General features: G+C 32.3%; 1 protein-coding gene across 4 annotated transcripts; it reads right to left on the bottom strand.

Annotated features, from left to right (window-relative positions):
* Nucleotides 1-7,730: 7,730 nt before the first annotated feature.
* On the bottom strand, nucleotides 7,731-23,894 carry LOC124222651 (ankyrin repeat domain-containing protein 13C). 4 transcript variants are annotated; one of them, XR_006884057.2, is made up of 10 exons: nucleotides 23,187-23,893; nucleotides 22,221-22,262; nucleotides 22,043-22,147; nucleotides 21,583-21,714; nucleotides 21,099-21,310; nucleotides 20,879-21,010; nucleotides 20,619-20,780; nucleotides 19,531-19,931; nucleotides 17,071-17,165; nucleotides 7,731-7,773 (listed from the first exon to the last, which is right to left on the bottom strand). XR_006884057.2 is itself a non-coding variant. In XM_046633850.2 (9 exons), exons 1-9 carry the CDS (start codon nucleotides 23,299-23,301, stop codon nucleotides 17,150-17,152), a joined length of 1,317 nt encoding a protein of 438 aa, XP_046489806.1. In that variant the 5' UTR covers nucleotides 23,302-23,892; the 3' UTR covers nucleotides 11,760-17,149. The 4 variants fall into 4 exon arrangements, 3 of the variants coding, with proteins under 3 accessions (XP_046489806.1, XP_068993780.1, XP_046489805.1); XM_046633850.2 differs by lacking the exon at nucleotides 7,731-7,773 and having other exon boundaries at nucleotides 11,760-17,165; nucleotides 23,187-23,892; XM_046633849.2 differs by lacking the exons at nucleotides 7,731-7,773; nucleotides 17,071-17,165 and adding an exon at nucleotides 18,175-18,672.
* Nucleotides 23,895-24,762: the final 868 nt, after the last annotated feature.

Raw genomic sequence — 24,762 nt, 5'->3', positions numbered from 1 at the left:
TTACTTTTCGGTAATCCTCAACGCAATTCTTGCAGTAATTTCATCGAAAACTAATCGAATTTCGACTGACCGATACAATGCGCTTGGATTTATTATGCACAGTAGCGCAGTCGAATTTTACAGAAAATTACATAGAGTCATAACAGTTTAATTTAAATTTTCGTGCACTCCGAATCTATAGGTTTCAAGTCCATACTTGAGTCTGTGAAAATTTGACTTACAGTTAAATCAAGCAAAGTAATTATAACCCTACACAAATAGTCGGAGTTTATTTTATGCAAGACGAATTCACGCCAATTTTACACGATTTGTTGTGAAGTAAGCTTGAGATGTTATTGTAAAAATTATTGTAATAATAATCCCACAAAAGATGGCACAAAATATTGAGAATGTGGGAAACAAAAATTAAGATCGAACAAAAATTGACGTAATAATAAAAGCAAAGTGAGAATAAGTATAAAAACATGACGCGTGGAAATTCACGAATGTATATTAAGGGCATTGTGAGATAACGTGATGTCAGAACCATTCGTAATTTAGCGCATGGAAATATTACACATTTATAATAAGCGCATTAGACACGAGCGTTTCGATGAGGAAAATAACTACACTGAGAGAAATTTTTATTTCCGTTTACCGGTCAGCCCTTAACGATTTTCATTTTTTATCACAATCCAAAAATATAGTTCCAGGTAGAAAATGAAAATTAGTTTTCTAGCCGTTAACGGAAAGTCTGGTATCCGTTACTATTCTTTCTCATTACGATCGCTGTTGCTATATTTTCTTGCAACCGTTGCGAAAATTTAACGCTCGCGCAAGAATAAATTGACGTTGAAGCCTTGTTTAATTAAAAAAAGTAGAGCAAACCTCAGAAACTGATTTTGCGTTGCAATAACCAAAAAAGGAACGACGATAGCGCAAAATGTTTACGCGTACCTCGTTTTTCGTATTCCCAACAATATTCAAACAGCTTTTTTAACGATACCCGTTTTACTCAATTTTTCTAGTTACCGTAACAAATGAAATTTTTCTCACCGTAGTTGCGGAAGTTAGCAAATTTACTTGGAAGTAAAAAACAGAAATTCAAGGTTCCCATATTTTATTCAAGCGATGACATCATTAGTCTTAAAATTTTTTTCCGCTTCAGCAGTTTCGAGTTTGCTGTTTACTTGATTTCAAGAATTGTTAAAAATTACGTGATCAATAGCGATTGGAACTCACAAAATTAATCGTTTCTTTCTTCTCTGTACGAGAATATGATATAAATAAAAAAAAAAAGATAAATAAAAATGATCGATTCGAAAAAGATGAGTCGAAGTGATTTTCAAGAATGACCGACCACGCGTTGCATGAACTTTGTCACCAAATTCTCCAACCGATACGACAGCGATATTGAAATATCAGATCAGACAGTTTGCGTGTATACAATCTGTCATGTGGAGAACAAACAATAATAAGTTTGTTGCCACAATCCGTGGTAAACACTTTGTTCAATAGACCTGAAAACTTCATTTCGTTGATCATAAGTTTGGGTAAAATATGTGTTTGTTATTTTTCTTTTCTTCTTTGTAATCCATTTTAAAAAAACCGGTACTTTTTAATAATCTTATTACGAGAAACTCGCACATATCAAATTAACATATTCGTAAGCTACGAAGATTTGTTTTGGAAATATAAAAATTTGGGACAGTCAAATTTATTAACAAAAGTTTAATAATACCGATAAATTTTTTTCGAAGTGGCAAAGAAAATTCACCGAATTTGTTCGATATCTCTCTTCGATTGTAAATTTTTTCCGTACAAATTATCTTGCTACGAAATCACTGAAGCGGATTTTTGGTATCTTCGATAGTAAATTTAATATATTAGTTATTCGATGAATAAATCAATTTAATATTACTATAAGCTGGTTAAAATCAATAACGGTTCAATATTGTGGAATACATTATTCAACGATACCAAGATAATAAAAATATACATAAAACTAACGAATTAACTAGATTTTTAACAATTTTGAATCAATTTGAAAAGATCGTATAATAATTTCGAGAAATAATAAATCAGCGATCATAATCTCGTTATAAAATTAATACAAAGTGTAAATTTTCTGCCAAATTTTCACCCTACTAACCGCTATCTATTATATTTATCATCCCAAGACTCACAGGGCAAATTTCGACAATTACCCATGACGCATATTCGACGCTGAATAACTTCCCCCAGAGGGGCGGAGGGGGGAGCAAAATGTCTCATCGCGTCCAACATTCGAAACTACAGTCATTGTTTGAACGACGACTCAAGATAAACATGAAGATCTTCGTACAGCGACCATCTGTTTGTTGTTTGCTATAATATACATGCGTCTATCTAATTTCGAAAATTTTTTCGAAATTGAAAAGTTTGAAAAAATTGAAAAAAATTTCTCGTCATTGATAAATTGAATGCGTTTATTGCTTTGTATATCAATTCAATTGAAATGTTTCCAAACCTAGCGAGGGTTTAAAACTTTTTACAACTTGTCGTAAATCAATTTCGTGATAAATTATATTCATCCCGTTTAAGTATTCGTTAAATATACGTCAAGTTTCTCGACACTTACTCGTCCACGCTAATTCTGTTAAAAAACTGATAAAAATTCCGAGATCGCACCGAAGAAGGCAAAAGATGGAATGGAATAAAAAGAAAAAAAAATACGTGTCGAATTGAGAAACCGAAAGAAATATCAACGAGATTTGAATTCTGTGAGAAAAATTTTCGTTTTCCAATGAAACCAAAATAACGAAACATAATGTCGATGTAGGAATTTTTAAAAAGCGACGTACGGCTGTGAAAACAAATATAATGTGAGACATGTGCAGATAAATTATAATACAGAATTGAGATGCGTAAAATGAAACTGATAATGTTCGTGTATCGTCAGCTTCAACCGTATTCGAGTAAATTTGATGACGACAGGTCTTTAAAAACCGGGAAGAGGTCAAAAAAAATAGAATACAGAGAGAGAAACGTGATGATCAACAAACTGTACATTGTTGTACCAGAGTCCGCGATCATCGGGTGCAAATAAAGTGCATTTCGTACGAGTCCTTGGATTCTTATTTTTTTCTTTTTTTTTTTTCAACACCACCGATCGTGATTTCTTCGCCAATAAATCGCAGCTATGTATATATATCTACACACACACACACACACACATATATATATATATATGTGTATATATATATAATTATATATATATATATATATACACATATATTTATATAATTATATATGTATATATACACATATAACTTAATGTATGTAAGTAGGTGTACTTTATATGTAAGAGGTTGAATGAACCGAGATATAAGGTGACTTATGAGGGACTTTATACTATCTACTGGAATATCCGAAGGCAATAGCATCGAGCTGTTATAATAACTTTAACCCCATGTTTATATGTTACTTTGATTCTTGTAATTTGATTCAACGAAATGTTCGTTGTTGTTGGGTTTTTTTTTTTTTCTTTCTTTTTCAAACAAAAAAAACAAGAAAAAAGAAAACATTCACATTTTTGTAAAGAAAATTTTTGTCACATATGCTTGATGCGTGGGATTTTTAAATTACTCGAACAATTCTTGTTTGCGGTTCAACTGAGTTTGGTTTCCCCCTTTGTTTTTTTTTTTTTTTTTTTGTTTAAAAAAATTAGAAATCGCCCGGGTCAGACGTTGTTCGGGCAATTTGGGGTAACTGTTGTTTGTCCCTGTAGAAAGTAAAAGTGAAAAAGAATAAAATTGTTTATTGCATCCATCGGCGGTGGAACGAAGTGAAGAGAGTCGGTGTTTCCCGTCGAGATTTAACTCCGAGGCAATTTAACCGTCAAATTAAGTATACCTTCGCCAAACGTTAACCCTTCTTTGTCGCCGTGTCCATTCCGGCTTTCGATCTCCCTCCCTGAACATCGTGTTCAACGCCTCTCTCCGCGTTCTTCCTCCCACTGATACACAGCCCTTATTATACTTTATTGTAATTTGTCGTTGGCTGATTTGTCCATAGGCGTCGAGTTCGTGCAGCGGCATGAACAAAGGTGTCTTACTCTCGTTTCTCGTAAAATTGTTCGAACAAATTTATCGAGGAAAAAATTTCCGCGTATCTTCATTTTTCATCGTAATCGAAAAATATCACAGCTCTGGATGCAAAGTGAAAATCAGTTTCAAAACTGTGACTGGAAGTTTCTGGTAATTCTTTTGCTTTGCGATGTTGATTCGATATCGAGACCTTTGCTGATTGGCTGAAAAAACATGCTTTACTGATAGATTTAACTTTGTAATAAAATAGAAAATATAGTATTGACATCGTCGCAATAAAATATACTTTCAACAGTGTTTGAATTACAACAATATTACGACGATATTCATCTTGCGATAATTTTCTAGTAACTATAAGTCACAAGAAATTATTTCTCAGTGTTCGGTACTGTTTTTATAAAAAAAAATTCGTGGGAAAATGATTGAAAATTTTTGAAAATATCCGTATTTTACAATCACGGAGAATGTCTGTTACAAGATATTTTAATCACGAAACATCCCCGACAATTAATTGGGCGTAATTGGTCAGGAATTTTCATTCGATTAGATTCGATAATTAGTGAAAATCATGATTCGATTGGATCGGAATTCGTTCGTCAATACCGGTTAAAATTCAATTCCAACCGAGAAATTATCTAGCAGTAATTTCAGAGTGAAATAAAAAGTTTTACACGGTTTATTGACTGCGGAAAAATCGCAACTCTCCGTTTAAAAATTTTTCCAGCCTTGCTGTGGAACCGTGGCTCGATTTCTTTAATTCTGCTTCTGAAAAAAATAACCATTTCTCTGATGGTTATTTTTTTTTTCACTCTTTTGGTACTTGTTTTCTTTCGGAAATTCAATTCAACAAACGGTGCACAATAAAAAGCTCGAATTACAAGGCTCCGAATCACCGAACCGGAACTTATTTTCCAACACTCGATATTTTATGCGGACGTTAAAAGCTTGTCGTGTAATAATTTTTTATCAATTTATTTTCATCTTCCACGACGTTGAAAGAAAGTGAAAACAGGGACGAAAAGAGCAAATTTATCGAGTGCAAAAGATCTTTTTTCGCTGAACTTAATCAACTGACACGAATTATTCGCGAAATCATGGACGTAACACAAAAAGTTTGAAAACGTTGAATAAATCTGAGAGAGCCACGTCATCCGGCTGAAAATGATAAAGGAATAAAAGCCAATGCGATTCTCCAACGGATACCTTGTACGCAAAATATTTTATTCTCCGGCATTATCAACCTTTGACCTTCCCTGATTAGATACGGACATTTGTCGCGGGGGAACGGCATCGCAGTAATAAAATATCTACCATCGTTGCCAACACGAACCAAGGATATGGGGGCTTATAACCAACTATCCGCACAACTGCGGGGGAAAATTATTCAGCGGCAACGAATCCGTTTGGCGAAAATCGTGAAACTTGATAAAGAAGACTTGATGACAATTAATTCAACTGACCGTAATAATTACCTACACTGAGAAAAATTTCATTTGTTAGAGTAACTGGAAAAATTGAGTAAAACGGGTATCGTTAAAAAAATATTCTTCATAATAAATGATAGATATTTATTGGGAAATTAAACTTTTCTTCAAATTTTATATAATTATCTTGCGAAACAGACGTAGACGAAAATGTGTCATATGTATCGTCATGCGATCGTTTGAACTGATTAAAAAAAAAAAATTAAATGCTTGTAAGTAAAAGAGATGAAAGAAAATAATAACACGATAAATATGACGAGCGTGTAATTTTTTTTTTTTTTTTTTTAAGAACTTTATTACGCGTCTGGATCGCTTTAAAAATCAAATATGAATTTTTATTACGTATGCGTAGAATTTTTCTTCACTCGTCAATTTCGTCGCAAACTTTAACATTACCTAAATTCATCATTTTTTTCAAAATCAACGATTAAGTCTTATTCAATGTTCGGTATTCAATATTCTTATAATATTTGTACCGAATTGAACAAGTTTTTATGAAAAAAATCCAGGTCTTCAATAATTCGTCTCTGCATTGGAGCGATTATAATTCCGTGGGTTTATCAACCCGACGAACGAAATTGTTCCTGATAATGAAAATATTTTGGATGATCCGTGTTACATAAATCATAATCGTCTATTTTCGCATCGCGTTATACGAGCTAATAAGTTAAAATGATAACGGTAAATATTCCACGCAATTGGCAAGCTGATTGTGATAGAAAAAGATTAAAGTTCCTTCAATTTTTCACAACGGAAACCATGCGAGAAGTATCTTGCAGAATTATAATAACGTTGATAATTTGTAAAAACTCTTAAAAAAAATTTTAATGTGTACAAACGTTTCAATAAAATGAAAAAGAATAATTTGGAAACAAATCACTTGACGTTATTAATTTAACGAGGAAACAAATCACGAGCTACGAATTTTTCGGTAAGTACTTGTAAAAATGTCTCCTGAAAAGTGTTGAATTTTTTCAACAAAAAAAGAAAAAAGTCGAAATGCTCTAGGATTTGAAAAAAAAAAAAAAACATACAGAAATAAATTTCGATTTTTTTTTCTTCGTATTTTCATTCTGGAACTACAACTCAGAACGAAAAAACAAAAAAAAAAAAACAACACAAAGCATTTTACATTGATACCTGTTTAGGAAAAAGTTATGAACATTTTTGAAAAAATTGTGCGAGCTTTTGTGAAATTTTGAAAAATTTATTGTTTGGACGGGTTGAGACAAAAGTCTAAAAAAAATTCCAAAAGACTGCTTTGAGTAGATGCAAAAATTTTTTGTTAAATTTCAACAAAATCAACTCAATCATCGGGATTTTCGAAAAAATTTTCGAATAACACCTTGAAAAAAAAAGAAATACTTTCACATATATTTCCTACAAATTTATTCTATTTTAGCATCGTTAAATATTTAATTTTGTAACGTTACAACGACATTGATTCTGATCAACAACAAAAGTTGTTAAATTTACTGATGGAAAAAAAAAATCTGTCCAAGTAAATTTAAATGAAAAAAAAAAAAAAAAATAGTCTTGTGGATATAATCAGCCATCTTATTGTGAAAATAAACGAGTCTGCAAGGTTTTCAATAATTTTCAAAGAGTTCTTCGAACAAGCTTGCGAATATAATAATACGATAAATAAATACTCAATGTACGACTGTATCGAAATAAAATTATAAATAAGCATAAAAAAAAATATCTATACTTGTCCAACCAACCTCCTTGCGACAATGACTAACTATAGATAGCCAAGTCGTTCGATTCCGGTCTGAAAAATTTTAGATAAAAAAAATTTCTAAGAACGAATGTAAAAACGAAAAAAAAAAATTAACGAAATTGGGTTAAGGTAGCAGTTTTAACGATGACGATTCAAAACATCGACACATTAGTGAGAGATAAGGATAATACCGCGAAGCGATTTGGACTGTGAAAAAACGGTAAAACGGAAGTTGATTTCATCGGTTAGTCACTCGTTTAAGGGATCATCTCAGTGTGACCGCCCGAAAAATCACTGATTTTCGCGATTTTTTTTTTCATCGTTAGGACATCCTAATCGGGCTGGGTTTTTTTTTAATAAATTAAAGCAGCGATGAAGAATACAAAATGATTTTTGTTGCGGTGATTTTTTAGTTTTTTATTATGGTTATTGATTGTCAAAAATGTTGTAAAAAAAAAGAGTCCTCATCGGTGTCCACTTTTCCGGGCTCAATTTTGACCTGAAACAAAAATTTCAAAAAGATTATTAATCTGTAAGAAAGCCGCTATCGTCCTATGGAGTTTTTTTTTTTTTTTCAATTCTTTTTGACAAAATGGCGGCGATTTGAACAAAAAGTAGTGAATTTGGCCTTTTTTTCGACAGTTTTTCGAGAACAAAAAATAGGAAGTTTGAAAAAAAAAAAAGCTTCTACAGGACAATAGCGGCTTTCCTACAGATTGATAATCTTTTTGAAATTTTTGTTTCAGATCAAAATTGAGCCCGGAAAAGTGAACACCGATGAGGACTCGTTTTTTTTTTTACAACATTTTTGATAATCAATAACCATAATAAAACAACTAAAAAATCACCACAACAAAAATCATTTTGTATTCTTCATCGCTGCTTTAATTTATTAAAAAAAAACCCAGACCGATTAGGATAGCCTAACCATGAAAAAAAACAATCGCGAAAATCAGTGATTTTTCTCACATCGAATTTGAACCAAGTCCGACAGAGAAAACAAAGATTCAACCTAATACGATATTACTTAGACATTGAGTGTAATTCTTGTCAACGTTACAATTGTTAGACAGATTATGATTTGTTAGACAGACGTTCGACTTTGGTATTGGACAAGTACCTACCTACTTAACAGTCTATATAACTCGTGGTATAATTGAATCACATAAACGTTCCGAAATTGAATGACCGTTCATTGAGTCAATACACCAGCACGACAGAAATTAAATTCGCGTCCTAGGTAAAAAAAATAAATAAAGCTGTCACGGAAGTGTGTGCATTGAGAAAAATTTCATTTGTTAGAGTAACTAGAAAAATTGGGTAAAATGGGTATCGTTAAAAAAAAAAACTGTTTGAATATTGTCGGAATTGCGAAAAACGAGGTACGCGAACTAAAAATTTCTCTCAGTGTGTAAATAAAAAATCTGATTTTACTTCAAGTTTCTTAGGAAATTGTTAAACACTTTTCAGTTTACTAAAAACACAGATCAATGTTTCGAGGAACTTCGTCAAACGGGTTTGAAAAAATTAATTTCATCGGAGAGTAAAAAAATCCATTCAAAACCATTCTGAAGTTATTTGAAAATCTTTGTCAATTCATTGTGAACAAAGTTTCACAAACAACAAAATATATATATATATATATATATATATTAACACAAAATTCATCTTCTTTAAAGGTTTAACATATCCAAAAATTCTAGTTTTAAAAAAACCAGAAGTAAATCGTTAAAAAAAAAAAAAAAAACTGTTAGCAAAACTTCTCTTATTTCTGAAATATAGGACATCCTTTTCGATTCTACGATTTTAGGTATTTCAATAATGTTGTTTTCAGATTGGTAATCAGTGTTCCAAACAAAAAAAAAAAGAAATGTTTCGTTAATCGTGAAAAATGTTATTTACTTTACAAGATCATTTTTCCAAGAAGTGTAATGTCTGAGATTAATTACGGATGTGTAAAAAGCAGGAAAAAAGTTTCTTACGTCTCATCAGCAGAATGTGATCGCATTTATATAATATACATACGTACACGCGCCAGTTTTTACATGTGGTGATGAAAAAAAATATGTTAGCTCTACAACAACGTTGCATAACCCGGCTTTGCAATCGAAGCATTAGAGAAATTGCGTTCGTGTATTATACCTATGTCAATGTATCGGCTTACCATGATAAATGTGTACCGACCGTCATCGATCATCCGCCATCTCTGTCGTAAACATATTCGTACCTTGTGCAAAATTTCCGCAACTTTTTATAACCACCCGTGCAGAACCGATACTGCGAAATATTAAATACAAAAAAAAAAACACACACATATATATATATATATATATATATTCATACCAATAATATATATTCGAAATTAGTCAACGTAATATTTCATCATCTATTTCTCATAAATCGATTTATTTATTAATATTTTACTTTTATTATTTTCTTAGATGTCGTTACGAAATATTTCTTCCATTCCTGAACAAGCCTTATTCATGATTAAAAATCCCACCAAATCGTGGATAAAACTTTTGTGCCAAATTACTCGGTTCTTTTCTTTTTTTTCTTCAATCTAATTCAATACCGTGTTACACCTTTGCGTACGAATGAATCAGTGCATACAGAGCGATTTCCTAACGACCGCACGTTCGGTTGTCTGCTGAAATTTAACGCGCATGCGCGAAAATTCGAGAGCATCTGTTTGCCAGGTTGGCCAACCGTCACGAATATAACCTTAAAAATTTTTACACTTGACACTCGATACCGGCAACTCTCAAAATTTTTCGGGTTACATTTATGACGGTTGGCCACCCTGGCAAACAATCGCTCTAGAATTTTCGCGCATGCGCGTTAAATTTCAGCATACAACCGAACGTGCGGTCGATAGGAATTCACGCTGTTTAAAATGCAGTGCAGATCGTTGAAAGTTGAGATTCTCTGTTTTAACGTACGATTTACGCGTATAAGTATATTAACAATGTATAATTCTCCACACTCTCTTTTATCATTATAAATATTTTTTGTTCGTTATTATTTTTTCCTTGATATCCAAGCCTTCCTTAATCGCCGCTGGAACTTTTCCCTTCACTTGATTGCAATTACAATAGCCATTGTGAAAACAATCAATCGTTATCGCGAAATTTTTCTGGAATGATTGTTAGCCAATTGGTTTACTCGCGGTTAATATATACAAGCAATTCATTTGCAATATGCAAGTGGCAATGGCATATGCGAATGGTGACGAGAACAAAAAAAAAAAAAAAAACTATTATTTGAACCGTAATAAATTACAATTATTTGCGATAGGCAAATAGCGCTGGTACTTTTCAAATTTACGTCAAGTTGAAAACATTTTTCTACTCATCTGTATTTAACAATATTTCCTAAGGACTTAAATCGAAGATTTTCTTTCCATGAAGTCGAGATGTTGTGAGTGAAATTTTTTTTTAAATATCAGGCACAAATTGTCACGAATTAAAAATTGTTAAAAAATATGTTAATGCGTTAATCATCCTGTAATTACAGTGTCTATTAACGAATATTATCGACCAACAGCAATCCCATGATTTAAATAACTTTCGGGTAATTTTTTTTTTTTTTCTTTTTACTTCAATTCAATATCCCACAACGCAATTAGGGTACAAAATATGGCATATCACCTGTTTGTACAGACCAATTAAAAAGTTATAGGAACACAAATATCATATAAATAATTAAGTTTGTTCTTTGAAATGTCATAAATATCAGCTACAATAGCATAATTAATTATGACTTTCTTCTTCTATCGACTTAAATTCAACTCGATGAACATCAGTTTCACTTTTAAACCCTTGTCATATATCATTTCTGTCCTCAAAGCTCATTGATTAGAAGACAAAGTATCGGAAGTTCCTTTGAACGTTGACTGACTGACGTTTTTTTCTTTTTTCCTTTTCTTTCTTTTCTTGTAAGGATGTACTGATTATATATTCTCAACCAAAAGTGAGTATCATCGATAATATTGAATAATTTGTGACAAGATAAAAATCTATAGAAAATCAACCTCGACAAAAACGATACGAAAATTAAATTTAAATAATAATAATGCCTGGAAGTAATCAATAAATTGTTTAAACAAAACATTGTTCAGCGAATTTTTAGGTGGTTTTTTTTTTTTTTTTTTGTCTCGTGAAATGAATTCGTTGATTTTTCTAAATACACATGAATGTTTAAAAAAATTTATCATCACCTTGAAATTCTGGTATCGAAAATTCTCGATTTTTCTTTTACTTTTCAAAATTAAAAATTTTCAAAACCACCGGAAACGTAAAAATAATGAGAAAATTCTTCAAAAATTCATACACCATCAGAAAAATCAGCGAATTCATTTCACACAACAAAAATAAACATTCCGTGAAAATTTGTTAAACAATGTTTTGTTTAAACAATTTATTGATAACTTTTGGGCACTATTATTATTCGAATTAAATTTTTTATCGTCTTTATTGCGGTTGATTTTCTTTTTTTTTTTGCAATTTTCATTATAACAAAAAATATTCAATATTGTCGATCTTCCGGAGATGTTTCTAATGCTCTAAATATCCATTAGTGTATATTAATAAGAAGAGATCCCGACAACCGATTCAACACGTATTATAAACGAATAAATTTTCAAGCGACAAATACAAATTCACGCTTATTATCCATACAACGCTACAAAGATTAACATATCGGCGTAAAAAAATGTATTTTGTGACATATGCGTTATATGTATATGTATATATATTATATATAGTACTTAGTAATGTACAATCGTTATTATATATTATACGTTATGTTATACACTTTTAATTAACATCATTAATTTATACCGCAGTCGGACAAGCGTTCTAAAAACTGCGATAAATAATGTATTAATAATGTATATTTATCAGTACATTTACGGTGCCTTAGACCATAAATTTAAACACCCATAACATTGACCGAATATTATGGGTCTTTAGGAATAAGTGATTCTAGACTTTGTAATATATATATTGACTTCATAGTTGAAATAATATATTAATAATAGTGTTTTATCGCAATAAAGATAATTCTTGGGATGATAATTAAGCTAATTAGCCGTATTTCTTTGCACAAGGTTAAGATATGTATGTATATATATATATATATATAAAGATTTAATTTCAAGCAGCAAATAAAAGATCCAATTTTACGTACGTATGAAAACTAATTTAATCGAATAAACTAACGCTTGAGGCATTGAAAAAAAAAAGTCTCACTTTTACTACAATAATACAGAATTAATTTTACAATCACGAATTATTATCAATGCCAGATATCGACTTTAGAAAAGGGGAAGAAAAAAATAAAAAAAAAAAAAAAAATACTCAACAATATTAAAATTATACGGATAAGATTTCCAGTGAAAAAAAACAAAGAATTATACTACACGACAGCTATTAAAATTTCTTATTCTTCACATCGACGAAGTTTTACCGAAACCTTTGGCAACTAACGCAATTTGAATCACAATATTAAGATCAGATGGAAAAACAAATTTTGAAAAATTTATACCGAACAAATTATTTTTCATCGTTAAAATATAAACTTCATTCTTGCGCAGTTCCTCTCTATACGTAAGGATATCTAAAAGTGAAAAACTCTACGTCACAGTATACGATTAATATATTTCTGTGAAAAACTTGACGTACTACGAACTTCCGGCGAAGTGAAATTTGCATTATACAAATATCTTGTCTCTTATAATATCACGTATATATATAATATATTTGAAGAATAGGCATAAAACTGATCTTGAAAAAGGTTGAACTTTCCCTGACTTGAATATTTTTATCAGTACTAACGAGAACGAACAAAAAAAAAAAAAGAAAAAATGCTACTCGATGGTGTTTCTGAGAAAATTGTTAATCTGCCCGTTGCACAATTTGAATAATTTCTACTTTATTATCACGTATAAGATCATAGAACAGAAAGAACATTTTGCGCTGTTGTTGTTGTTCATTTTTTTTTTTTTTTCCTTTTATAAATCCTTAGCGCACAAACTCCCACTTGAAATTATCCACCCTGTGTCCGAAGCGACGCGTTATTTTTAATTTTTATCATATGTACAGTTGAAACTGAAAATCATAACAAGCGGAGAATAAATATGTTTCAAGAGGAATCAAAATTTACCGTTTCATCACATTTCTCGCATTTCTTCTTCTAAATGCCAAATTTTCTAGATTTCTATCTCGTGTCTTGTTGGGTATAATTATAAAAAAAAAGAAAAAAAAAAAAAAATAGATAGTAATGCGAAGTTGGATATTTACAGTCAAAGTAACGGTTAATAAACGCAGGGATCCAAGAATCGCATTCAAAGTATTCAAATAAAATGGACATATATACATATATATGTATACACACACGCAACTACGTAACGTAAAATATAAATAATAAATTAATCCCTCTTTTTGATAAATGTTAAATGTCTATTTATCTCTGAATAATTTTATCACATCTAGGATCAGGTTTACAAGAAAGTCACGTATTTACTTATCGACTATTCCAAATGTCCTCAGTACCTCAGTGTTTAATATATGAAATATAATAACTATGTAGATTTAAAAGAAAAAAAGTTTGTCAGCATAAGAATTTAATTTTATAAGGTTGAGAAAAAAAAAAAAAATCGAACGGACTCGTTTCAAAGAAACAAGAAACAATAAAATATTATACGAAATGCCCATTAGGAAGATACTTTTCGGTATACAATCATTGGAATTCCTGTCAAACGCATAATGAACAATTTTCCAATTGTACAATAATTGTTCGACTAATACTATCAATAAATTATATTACTAGCTGCACGTCGCTAGCTGTTTAATTATTTCAGCAGCTGTACGTGATAATTACGGGGAACAAAGATAAAAAAAAAAAAATTTTTGTAAGAACGTAAGAATATTATACGCGTTGTTACTAATTATTAGGTAACGATTGATGAAAAAATATTTTTCTTACTAGTCATTTATCACTTACACACGATCGATGAGAAGTATTATCGTAATACCACTTTACTCGCGATAGTAGATTACTCATTTTTCAAAAGATTTTTCTAAACTTGAAAACTAATTAGACCAGACATAATACTCTGCACAATTCTGATATATATATATAAAAGAAAAGAATCTAATATACAAACAACATTGGGTGAAATATTTAAACTAGAGCGTGGAATCGGTAAAACTAGTTTTTCCCAAGAATGTTTTAAACGTTATCGTAACATCGTGTCGAAATTATTTAAGGTAGATTTCCGTCTAATTAGATATATAAATAAGGATTCGTCGCAGTATCGGGTATATGTATAAATATATATGAATATATTGGCGCAACTGTAAGATCGACTACGCTGAAGGAAACTGTGTCATTTGTGCAAGAAACTATTAATTCTAACAGCATTGCAACTAGTTGACTATATGCAAATTCGGTGCAACACAATCGTCAATGTAGAGTAATTTTCATATTATTTAATAGAGAATGTAAATAACCCAATTGAAAACATTTCAATCTAAGAATAAAGTTGCCTGTTTATGTAACTCTTATGATTAATCGTACATTTCTTTTCTGCTTATTAAAATTAAACTCTTCTTCTCAAACTGTAACGAAATATAATCGTCAAACGGTTTAAAACAAAATCTTTCAACGTTAATCATCGTCTAATAGGAAATCTATAATCTATTTGTTAAATTTACCGCTATCGTTATATTACTGTCAGTCGAAAAGAAATTTTCAGTTCACCTCGAGCACGTCCGACGATGACTATTGGAATGAGATCATTCGTCAAAAATTTCTCACCTCATCATAAATTCTTCCAAGCTAGACATTCACGCCGGTGAAAATTCGTTTTAACGCGCACAAAAAATTGCTGAAACGTAAATTGAGAAAGATTAGAATATTTATGTCGAATCGCAAGTGCGCCTTTTGTGTTAAACGCGTGAAGCAAGTATTGCGATCGTAAGTTTTTAGTGCTAAAACTCGATAACGAATCGTTGAAAAATTTTGCGAAATCTATTTTGGGCGTCTTTGAGATTTAATCTCACCAATTTAGTTAGTTCTAATGAGACTCCAAGAGTTAAAAATTGCAGTGCGATTCTGTGCGGAAGAAGAGAGAGGAAAAAAAACTGTCATAAATACGAATAAGAAAAAATTCTAGAAAGAAAAAAAAAAAAAACACTCCTAATACTCGAGTTGTTTGTCGATATGTGCTTTAAACTGTTGCTTAGTATCGTTGAAAATAAAAAAAAAAAATGGTTTTTACACATAATAATTGAGTAAATTTTCGATGAACGAGACATATTCTGTACTTGAGATAAAAATTATATTGATGGAGTAACTGGCATTTCTCAAATTCGGAATTATACCTAATACTGATTTATCTGTGACTACTAGACAATCAAACTAGACAAAGATTTTTTTCTACATTATAACAAAGAATTAAGTCAGCTTGAATTGGATTGTTCAAAGATTATTGTCATTTTATTTGCTTTTAGTCGTGTAAAACGACCGTAAATGATAATCACTGGTAGAACATTCGTTCTGAAGAGGCATAATTTCTTTATCGGAAGCACTACTTTTCACTAATTACCCGTATTCAGACCAGCGAAATATAAATAACAAGGGAACCAAATGAAGAGCGAATTGATTGTAAGTCATATTATTAATAAAACCACGAAAAATACGGAAAAATCACAAACTGAAGGTACAATAAAAAAGTTCATCGCAAAAGAGTGGCGGGAAAAATGAGATCAGAAGTATAAAAATTAAAACTAAAGCGCACATGTTTCGATGAAAATCTAGAGTTGAAAGTAAAATTCCATAGCACCAAAAATAGAGGAAAAAAAACTTTAAATATTGTCACGGTTTCGGGTGAAGTAACTAATGTCAGTGAGATTGCCAGTTAATGATACGGATATGTGATTATCGCAGAACTTGGAACGAATGTAGTTGATTTGAAATTCTTTTTTTTTTTTTTTTTTTTCAACACAACCCACAACGCGAGTAGAATAAATAATTTTAAAACTAATAATAAATTAAGTAAGAAGTGCCGGATGCCGATGGAGCATCGATAATATATCTAATTGCAGGGGGGGGGGAAAAATAATAATACTTTCCATTTCAGCAAATAAGAAACGATGGCAGGATTTCGTTTTGTCATGATACGTTCCTTTTTTTGTTTTTGTTTTTTTAGGAATAATAAATTGTTCGCACGCCAAGCTATGGCAAAATTGAAGCCCTAATTGCACGCGAATTCTGTTTTTCTTGTTTTTTTTTCTTACTTTGCAACGAAACGATGTAACGAAATTAGACGAGCGAAAACCATTTTTGTAGAATAATTAGCAGTCCTTGGAAAATTATTTCCATTCAGGGTATTACTACCCATTAATTATGAAGTATTTACATCGTGATTTATGATTAAAGCCAGACGATACGCACAAGTAATGGGAATAATATTATTTTCTTACAGAATGTAAGTATAGAAAAGATGAAATTCTGTAAGAAGAGATGGCGAAGTTGTCTCATTTTTTTTTTTTTCTTTTTAAACCAGCAGAAAAATTCTTCTCTACGGTACAGAAAAAGAGCAACCGATACTTGTAGATTAGTTGCGTGTATTTTGACAAGGATTCTCGCGTACGTTAATCTCTCGAATAATCTCGATAATCAACAGTCCGATATCCATTTGTATGACTAAATTTCTCCTGCGCTCGGACAGTCGTCGATTAATCGATAAAAACCACAAGGTGATCGAAACAAGTATCGTCGAAGTTTGCACCTAGGGGATCGACTAGTTCGGAGTCCAACTCCAAGCTCGTCCAGTAATTCATGTCGAATACAGCTGAGATGTCAAGGCGTCATAAGTCTGGAAACCTGCAATATTGCAAAACATTTGTTGATTCATTATTTATCAGTATACGTGGAAAATTAATGCTAATGTTATTCCCAATGCGGCAGGGAAATTTTTACAACGAAGGTCACGTTTCAAATCGAGTCTGATGTTCAATTAGCGGCTTACGAGATTCGATCAATTCTTTCCTTCGAATTTCTTCTTCTTTTCTCAATCTGATTTACGTTTATTCATGTTACTTTGACGTGAGCATCAAAATTTTGTGTTTGTTTTAAACTATAAATCAATTTTACTTAAATACGACCCTCGCCACAAAAATATTCCCATCGTGTTAAAACCAGCGACGCTTCGTTATTGACCATCATGCTTGGCGTAAGCATAACTTGTTTCTTTGTCATTTCCAAGAAATCCGCTTATTAGCTAACGCAATGATAACGTTGTTCTGCAAGAGACGTGACCTCGTCCACTTGATAAACATGTGAAACGAAAGGATTACAAAAAAGAAGAACAAAACGATAAAAAAAAAAAAAAAATTAACGTACAAAATATTTGCCCTCGTATTGCAAAAATATTTATGTTAATCCTTCAACTCTGAAGCCACCCAAATGATTTCCTTTGTGAGATTTTCAATTAGCCAAGAGTTAAGGAGTTAATTTCATATAATATCTTGAAAGGGACAAAAAATATTTCATACTGAAATTATTCACGATATCTTTTAGTACGTACAAGTACGTTTTATCAGGTGTACTTAGATTCTGCGTACGAATAGTGAAAAAAACGTTATGGTTAGTACAGCAAATTGAGAAATGCAATAACGATATTAAATAGTTAATTACAATCAATAAGGATGGCGTAAAAATGCAGATGCATGAATAAATTTTTCCCGTTTACAGAATACGAGGCGATTTTTTCTTAATCAATTGTTAGATTATTAACTGATCATCATACTTTACTTTTGTAATTGATATTCCTTGAGGTAAGAATTTCAAATATCGCAATCTAATACCGAATGCTTCATTCAAATAAATTTGTTTTACACCGTTGTATTTTATTTTTTAAATAAGTTTTAATTGACAATTGAATTATCGGAGTTTTCGTACGTATTGCAAACGAAAAAACTAATTTAAAAGAGTATTATAACACCGTTTCAACAAGTTTCCTCAAAAACTTCATTAAACAATATAAGAATAATTAGATGATTCGTTATTTGGATAACTTTGCTTAGAAGAAAAAAATATATACCTTTGTTGAAGTATTTTCTCAACTAAAATATACAAACACCCAATTTTTTCTGATTCATTATATCAGTTTTTAATAATGGAATACTTAAAAAAATTAGTTTGTAACGAAGATGTTAACGTTTCTAAATTGAAGGAAATACATTGTTTATTTGTTTATTTATTTTTTGATTTTTGTCTTTGTTTTCATTCGCGGATTTTAGTGAACGTAAAAATTTCTTGAAATTCTTATCTTCAGACACAGGACGCTGTGTGCAGAATCATCATCATCGATAAATACGCCCCATAGCCCCTGAAATTTGTTGTTTTCATCAATATATTAATACGTCACAATCTTTTTTTTGTTTCGATTTTTTTTTAAACGCAAACAGTTTCGTCAGAAAACTTCGTGAAAATTCGCGATGGTGAAAAAGTATACTGCAAACAATTTTGAAAGCAGGGCTCAGTCATCGTCATTTATTATTCCTTTAAATACTACATACGCAACTACGAGGCTAATAACACCACTATCGAATTTCTTTGCATACTCAAATCGCAAACATTGCATTTCACAATTTGCTCCTTTATATGTACATATAATGGTTTTTACAGCAAAGATATTCCTTGGAACACGATGAATAACTAATTTTGTTTCGATGCATACTAAAATGAAGTTCATTCTGATGAAATTTCTTCAAACTTGATAGTAAATAAAACAGAATTGTTTAATTCTCTGTGTTTTATCAACATATATCGCAGAAAAGAAAAATTTCATTTGAAGAGATATAAGGAAGATTTTTTTATTCAATTCAAAGCGAACAAATAATAGTCATTTTTCTAATCAACTATTACTTCGTTCTTTTTCTTCTTCCAATTTTAAAATGTTGTTCTGTGAAAAAAACATGAAGATACTTGGCACTTATCGTCATTCGCTATTCAAAAAGAAAGAAAGATGAAAGCTACAAATTTAACCGTATTGCGAAAATGATAGTATACAACGATTTTTCTTTATTCTTTATTTATCATTATTATTTTTTTTTTTTTTTACTGACGAACGCACAATAAATTTTCGGTAAAAAACTTATCGGTCTATAATTATTTAGGCAATATAATAACTACCTATATTACTTATAGAAGTAAAACGTGTGCTACGATAATAGTAAAAACTCACCTCATGGGGTCTTCGAAGTAATCCGACGGAACTTGAAATAATTCAGGTTGAATGTCGTTTCTGAATACAAATTCTTGAAATGTTATTTTTGCAGTCACTGTAGGCAGTATGGGAATATCGATCTTGACAGGAAATCCTGGCGGTAACTTCATCAGCACAAATTGTCTGAGTTTACTAAAATGCTTGAAAGTGGCAATAACTTCTAGCACGTTGAGCAGCATGTCGACAGTCAACGGAAAATCCGGACTCATTGCAACTGTCGCTTTGAACGCTTTAGTACTTTCTTTGTAGGCAAGTGTTCGACCCAGCGTCGGACATTCACCGGGTGACGCCGTCGAATACTCTTCCCAACTAACATGAGGCTCCGAAGGCGGATTCAGCGACGGTCTTCTGGCTGGCGGCTACGCGAAAAACAATAAAACCGTTAAGATCGTCAGTTGCTCTTAAGAATGCGTGAATTTTCAGATATTGTATCTAGAGAAGTAATAACTCAATTCGATTACAGTTTGTTTCATTCGCATGTTTTGCGGTGCTGACGATATCTCAAAAACAGGTAAACCAATTTACTTCGAATTTGGTGACAATATTTTTAGAACAGTCTATCCTCTTTGCCACAATCATTTTTTATTAAATAAACAAAATGAGACATAAATTTGGGATGAAAAATAAAATGTCAACTTCCAACGGTCGTCATTTTGTTGAAACAAAAAGGCGATAATAATAATTTCGAATAGTGGTAAAGAACATGAACTGTCCAAGAATCCTGTCTACAGATTTGAGGTAAATTAGTTGAAATGTTCTTATGATATCGCAGAAAAAAACAAAAAAAAAATGTCATCAAAGCTCGATCCATGTACTTTTGAATAAAACAAATCTCAATCGAATAATCTGTCGTTGAGTTATAAATTCGCAAAATTTATTCATTCGCTAAAAACGATTCTACCAGATGACAAACTGCCAAATAATATATCATATGAGATATAACCACCCTGTAAAAAAGATAAAACAAAAAAAAAAAAACCCATTTTATAAACGAAGGCATGCGATGCAACGTTTGGAATCCCTTGCAACCACATATAATTACTAACCTCACCATTTGGAAAGCCCTGAAAACTGCCTTTGGTAAGCGATTCCATAATTGCTTTATTTTTCTGAAGATCTTCCTCGCTTAAATGTTCCCGCCTCTTCCTGCTCTCCAGCACCATGCCGTTGATTTGATAAAAATCAGCGTGAAATGGACCTACCATTTCCTAAGCCATAAATATATAACATCAAATTTATTCAACATGGCATTTACCTCTCGCAACGCAAGTGATGCGACAAATTTTGACTAGACATTGGTACCAACTCTTTTATCTTCTCGAAAGATCCATCCAGTTTGAGCACGAGAAAACGAAATTCCTTTAGTCGACATTTGGACTGCCATAATATCACTTGACATTAAAATATCCACTTCGTCCTCTATTTCGTCCTCAGTTTCCTGATTCAAAAATAATCGGTCAAATTGGAGAGATTCTCAAGTGCCTTTGTCTTTTTATTTTTATGTCGATAGAAAGAATATCTTCAACCTCGTATCTCACTCGCTGATAGAGTTTTGCCTTGTTGTCCAGGACAGTGAGAGATTTACTCGGCTTTTGATCGCCGTTAAATATGAACGATATATCGCCTCTCTCCCATCTCATGTCGTTGAAATCAACAAACGTTGTGTCCATACGAATCGAGGCCCCTGATTTATGTATCTTACAAATGTCAGACGGAAGTATTCTGGACACTAGGGGAACTGAAAAGAGTAATATATCGGCGATGAAATGTTAATTTGTAAATTAAGTTCTATAATATCAACGCAGTTTCATTTTAGAGCATTACATCAACGAAGTAATATTAGAGTTGTCGATAATACTTAATGGTTTTTTAAAATTTAATCAATCTGTTCAGAAAAACTTTTCCATTGGGATTGACATTAATTCTTAGTAATTACAAAATTTTCTACAAACAGCACAACATTACAAAATATTTTGGGTGCATTTCAGTAGAAGTAATCACATTACTCACCCCAACTTTGAAAGTCCCATTTAAGTTCCATGTAAAAGTCTCCCATTTGCCTAAGCGCTTCAACTAGATTTGGTCTTCTCTCTTCCATTTGTTCTCTCACTTGTTGTTTCAATTTCCTAACGAGCAACGATACTGCAACAAAAATGAATCCAGCTTTTCACTTACTCGTTTCATTACAGATATTTTTTACAGCAAATAGCAAGAAATTAGACAAGTGTGATATCAAAATAAAAAAAAAACCATATACGATCATGCGTTCCAACCACAAAGTAACGTTAATTGCTCTATAACTTGTATGTCAAAGATATTTGAAAATAATTGTATGAAAATCGAATTTCAGTACATTCAATGCATTTAGTTAAAGTCTATTACACAAAATACGAATCTATGAATGGTCAAAACTTATCGATAAGTGCTTGGGTACAGCTTTTACGAAACTGGAATAATAGCCGATGCTTACTAGTTTGTCTATCTCCATAACTAATAGCTTCGGCAAGAGGACTCCATCCAGCAAGATTCTTCACTTTAACCGGTGCTCCATGTGCAAGCAGTAATTGAACACATTCTGGAAGAGGCAGGAATGCAGAATAAGCGACAACAGTTCATATCAAACGAGGTTTTGACAATGTTTCATTTACCTTTTCTTCCTAACATAACAGCCAAATGCAGCGGAGTATTTCCTGAAATGTTATTCGGTATCAACGACAGTTTAATCGTCAAAGTAAGTCAATTATTAACAGTTTAAATATTTTATGCCTTTTCTAAAAAAATTTCAAATATTTCCAGTGACTTTATTTGTAACACTAAAGACATAATTTATTGGGGAATGTTATCATCACTCCTCAATGATTGATGATGTATTATCAACTCGATAACTGATTTACGTTAAGTAGAAAATCTGTACTCTTTGGTTCCAGACAACTTCTTACGTGATAAGAACGAACTTTTCTTACAAACATACTAAATTATATGTTGAAAATGTTCATCGAAAAATTGTACTGTTAATTTCATCCATTTGCCAAGTTTCTATCGAAACTAAAAGACTTTGGACTAACGTTACAAGATAAGATAGGTGGTTCCATCGATGATGAAACGAATTTGATGCATCCTCCACCAATAGAAAGCTATGACAATTTCTGTAAAGATTTCTGCTCGGGATTTGGATTGAGTTTTTCATGTTTAAATGACATTTAGCTAATAAAAAAAAATGTACAGAGCACTTTCAAGGACACCAAAATGAATTCAGATCGATGTTTTCACACACCAACGAAATTAATCATATATCAATATCGTTCCTTGGTAAAATCCTCTAAAACGTTTTTAAAAAAAAATTTCCACCAGAGTAAACTTTCCTAACTCTCGTTATTTTCACAGCAAGCAGTATTTGAAACAGTGCCAATAATCGGTGAAATTTGATGATAATCGTTTCACGCATTCGCAAGGTTTCACCGAGACATATATTTCAGAGAAAATGAGCTTGACCTCGCGTGTCAATCGTAGAATATTAGAGGTTAGGATTCGATCGGGGTTTCAAACGACGAGACAAAATATTGAATCGCCAAAATCGCGCCGGTGCGTAAGAAATACTAAACAGAAGGCCGAACCTTGCTTGTCCTTTTCAGCGATGTCGTGAGTCCTTATAAGGTAACTCAGCTCCTTGAGGTCCCCGTGAAAAATAGATTTGTGAAGTGGATAAGGCTCGTCCGATGTTTCCGCCATGTTTGTTCTTTCCTAATTATTCGAAAGCTGCAGCTGCTGCATGCGATTCTGATCGTCCCTAATCGGCGATCAGCGAAGTTTCACTCTGGCCGTTAAAATTAAATCTCGGATAATATCCCCCGTCGATCGTCATCCTTATCTTCGTATCCGTTCCACTCCCATCATCCTCACTCTCTTATGCACCGCTGTTATTGCCGTCGCGTCGTCGACGTTCAATGATGACGTTTAACGTCGGTGATACACGTTTAACCCGTTTAACTCGCGGCTAGTTTCCGCGATGATACCGTGCAATCACACCGACGAGCTGTAGTCGATTCACTGCCGAACATGCCGGACATGCCTTCCGTCCTTGCTCGTCGACGCCGCTCTTTTTCACCCGAGGATTTGCAAACGTTGCGCGTTCGACGCGCTGTTTATTATATCAGAGCTGGCGTGTTTCAGTTTCGGTCAGGCGATAAGGGCCGCGGGATTTAAACTATAATAAGTACTATACTTCTACATACGCGAAATTTAACCGGCCGAAATACAAATCTCTTCACGACCGAGAGGCTTGCAACACGCAAGTGACGCAAACCGTGCGCTCGCGGCTCACACAAGCCAGCGCTTTTTATGTTCCCCCTCTAGTAACGTCCTCTGAAACGAAATAACATTATAGAACTAATTTTCGAGGGGTCTGGAAGGTAAATGCATGTCTCGTGATCTCGTGATGATAATACAGAGCATATTTACTTACCGTAGCGAGGTCTTCACGTTTTCCCGCCCAAGCGTCGCTGCTCTAGCCCTAACTTCAGGCCAGCGCTAACTTCAGGCCAGCGTTGCCAAATATCTTTAGATTTCTTATTTAGATGGCATCACAATAATTCTTCATATTTATCATTTTCAATAGTAATGTTTGACGGTATTGAAAGTCATTAAATACAAGAATACATAATGTGTTTGATTTTTTCACTTTGTGACATGGGCAATTTTTCTTCAAATATATAACAGTAATTACCGTACGAGGTAAAACACTGTTTTGCAAATTTGTAAATCGTAATGAAACGAAACGTATTCATATTTTGTAATCCTAGTTACTTCAAAATCATTGTAACAAAAATATAAATATACACAGAAAAATCGTATTCACGTTTTTATTCATTCGTAATCAATAATATGTACTGTCTCACGAATGCTGTAACGCTCAAAACGCGTTTAGCGTAATTCCAAACCCAGGTCCAGTCATGCGATGGAGATTCACTAACAGGCGATGAATAATGTTTTACCAGAAATTGAAAACACATAAAATTTGTTAATGTTTACTATTTTTGTTGTTTTCACCACTGCTGGCTCACCTTGCTATAGTAAAGATGATCTGTCTTATTCGCTGCTTTTGTGGAGCTAAAAGTACGGTAGAGTGTGAGTCGTTAACCGACACGGGCTTAATTAACTGTCAGAAAAAACACAGCCAAAATGAGGAGACAC

The sequence above is a fragment of the Neodiprion pinetum genome, chromosome 7 (genome assembly GCF_021155775.2).
Source record: "Neodiprion pinetum isolate iyNeoPine1 chromosome 7, iyNeoPine1.2, whole genome shotgun sequence".
NCBI lineage: Eukaryota > Metazoa > Arthropoda > Insecta > Hymenoptera > Diprionidae > Neodiprion > Neodiprion pinetum.
Note: the sequence above shows the minus strand (reverse complement) of the source record. Positions and strands in the feature narration are given on the sequence as shown.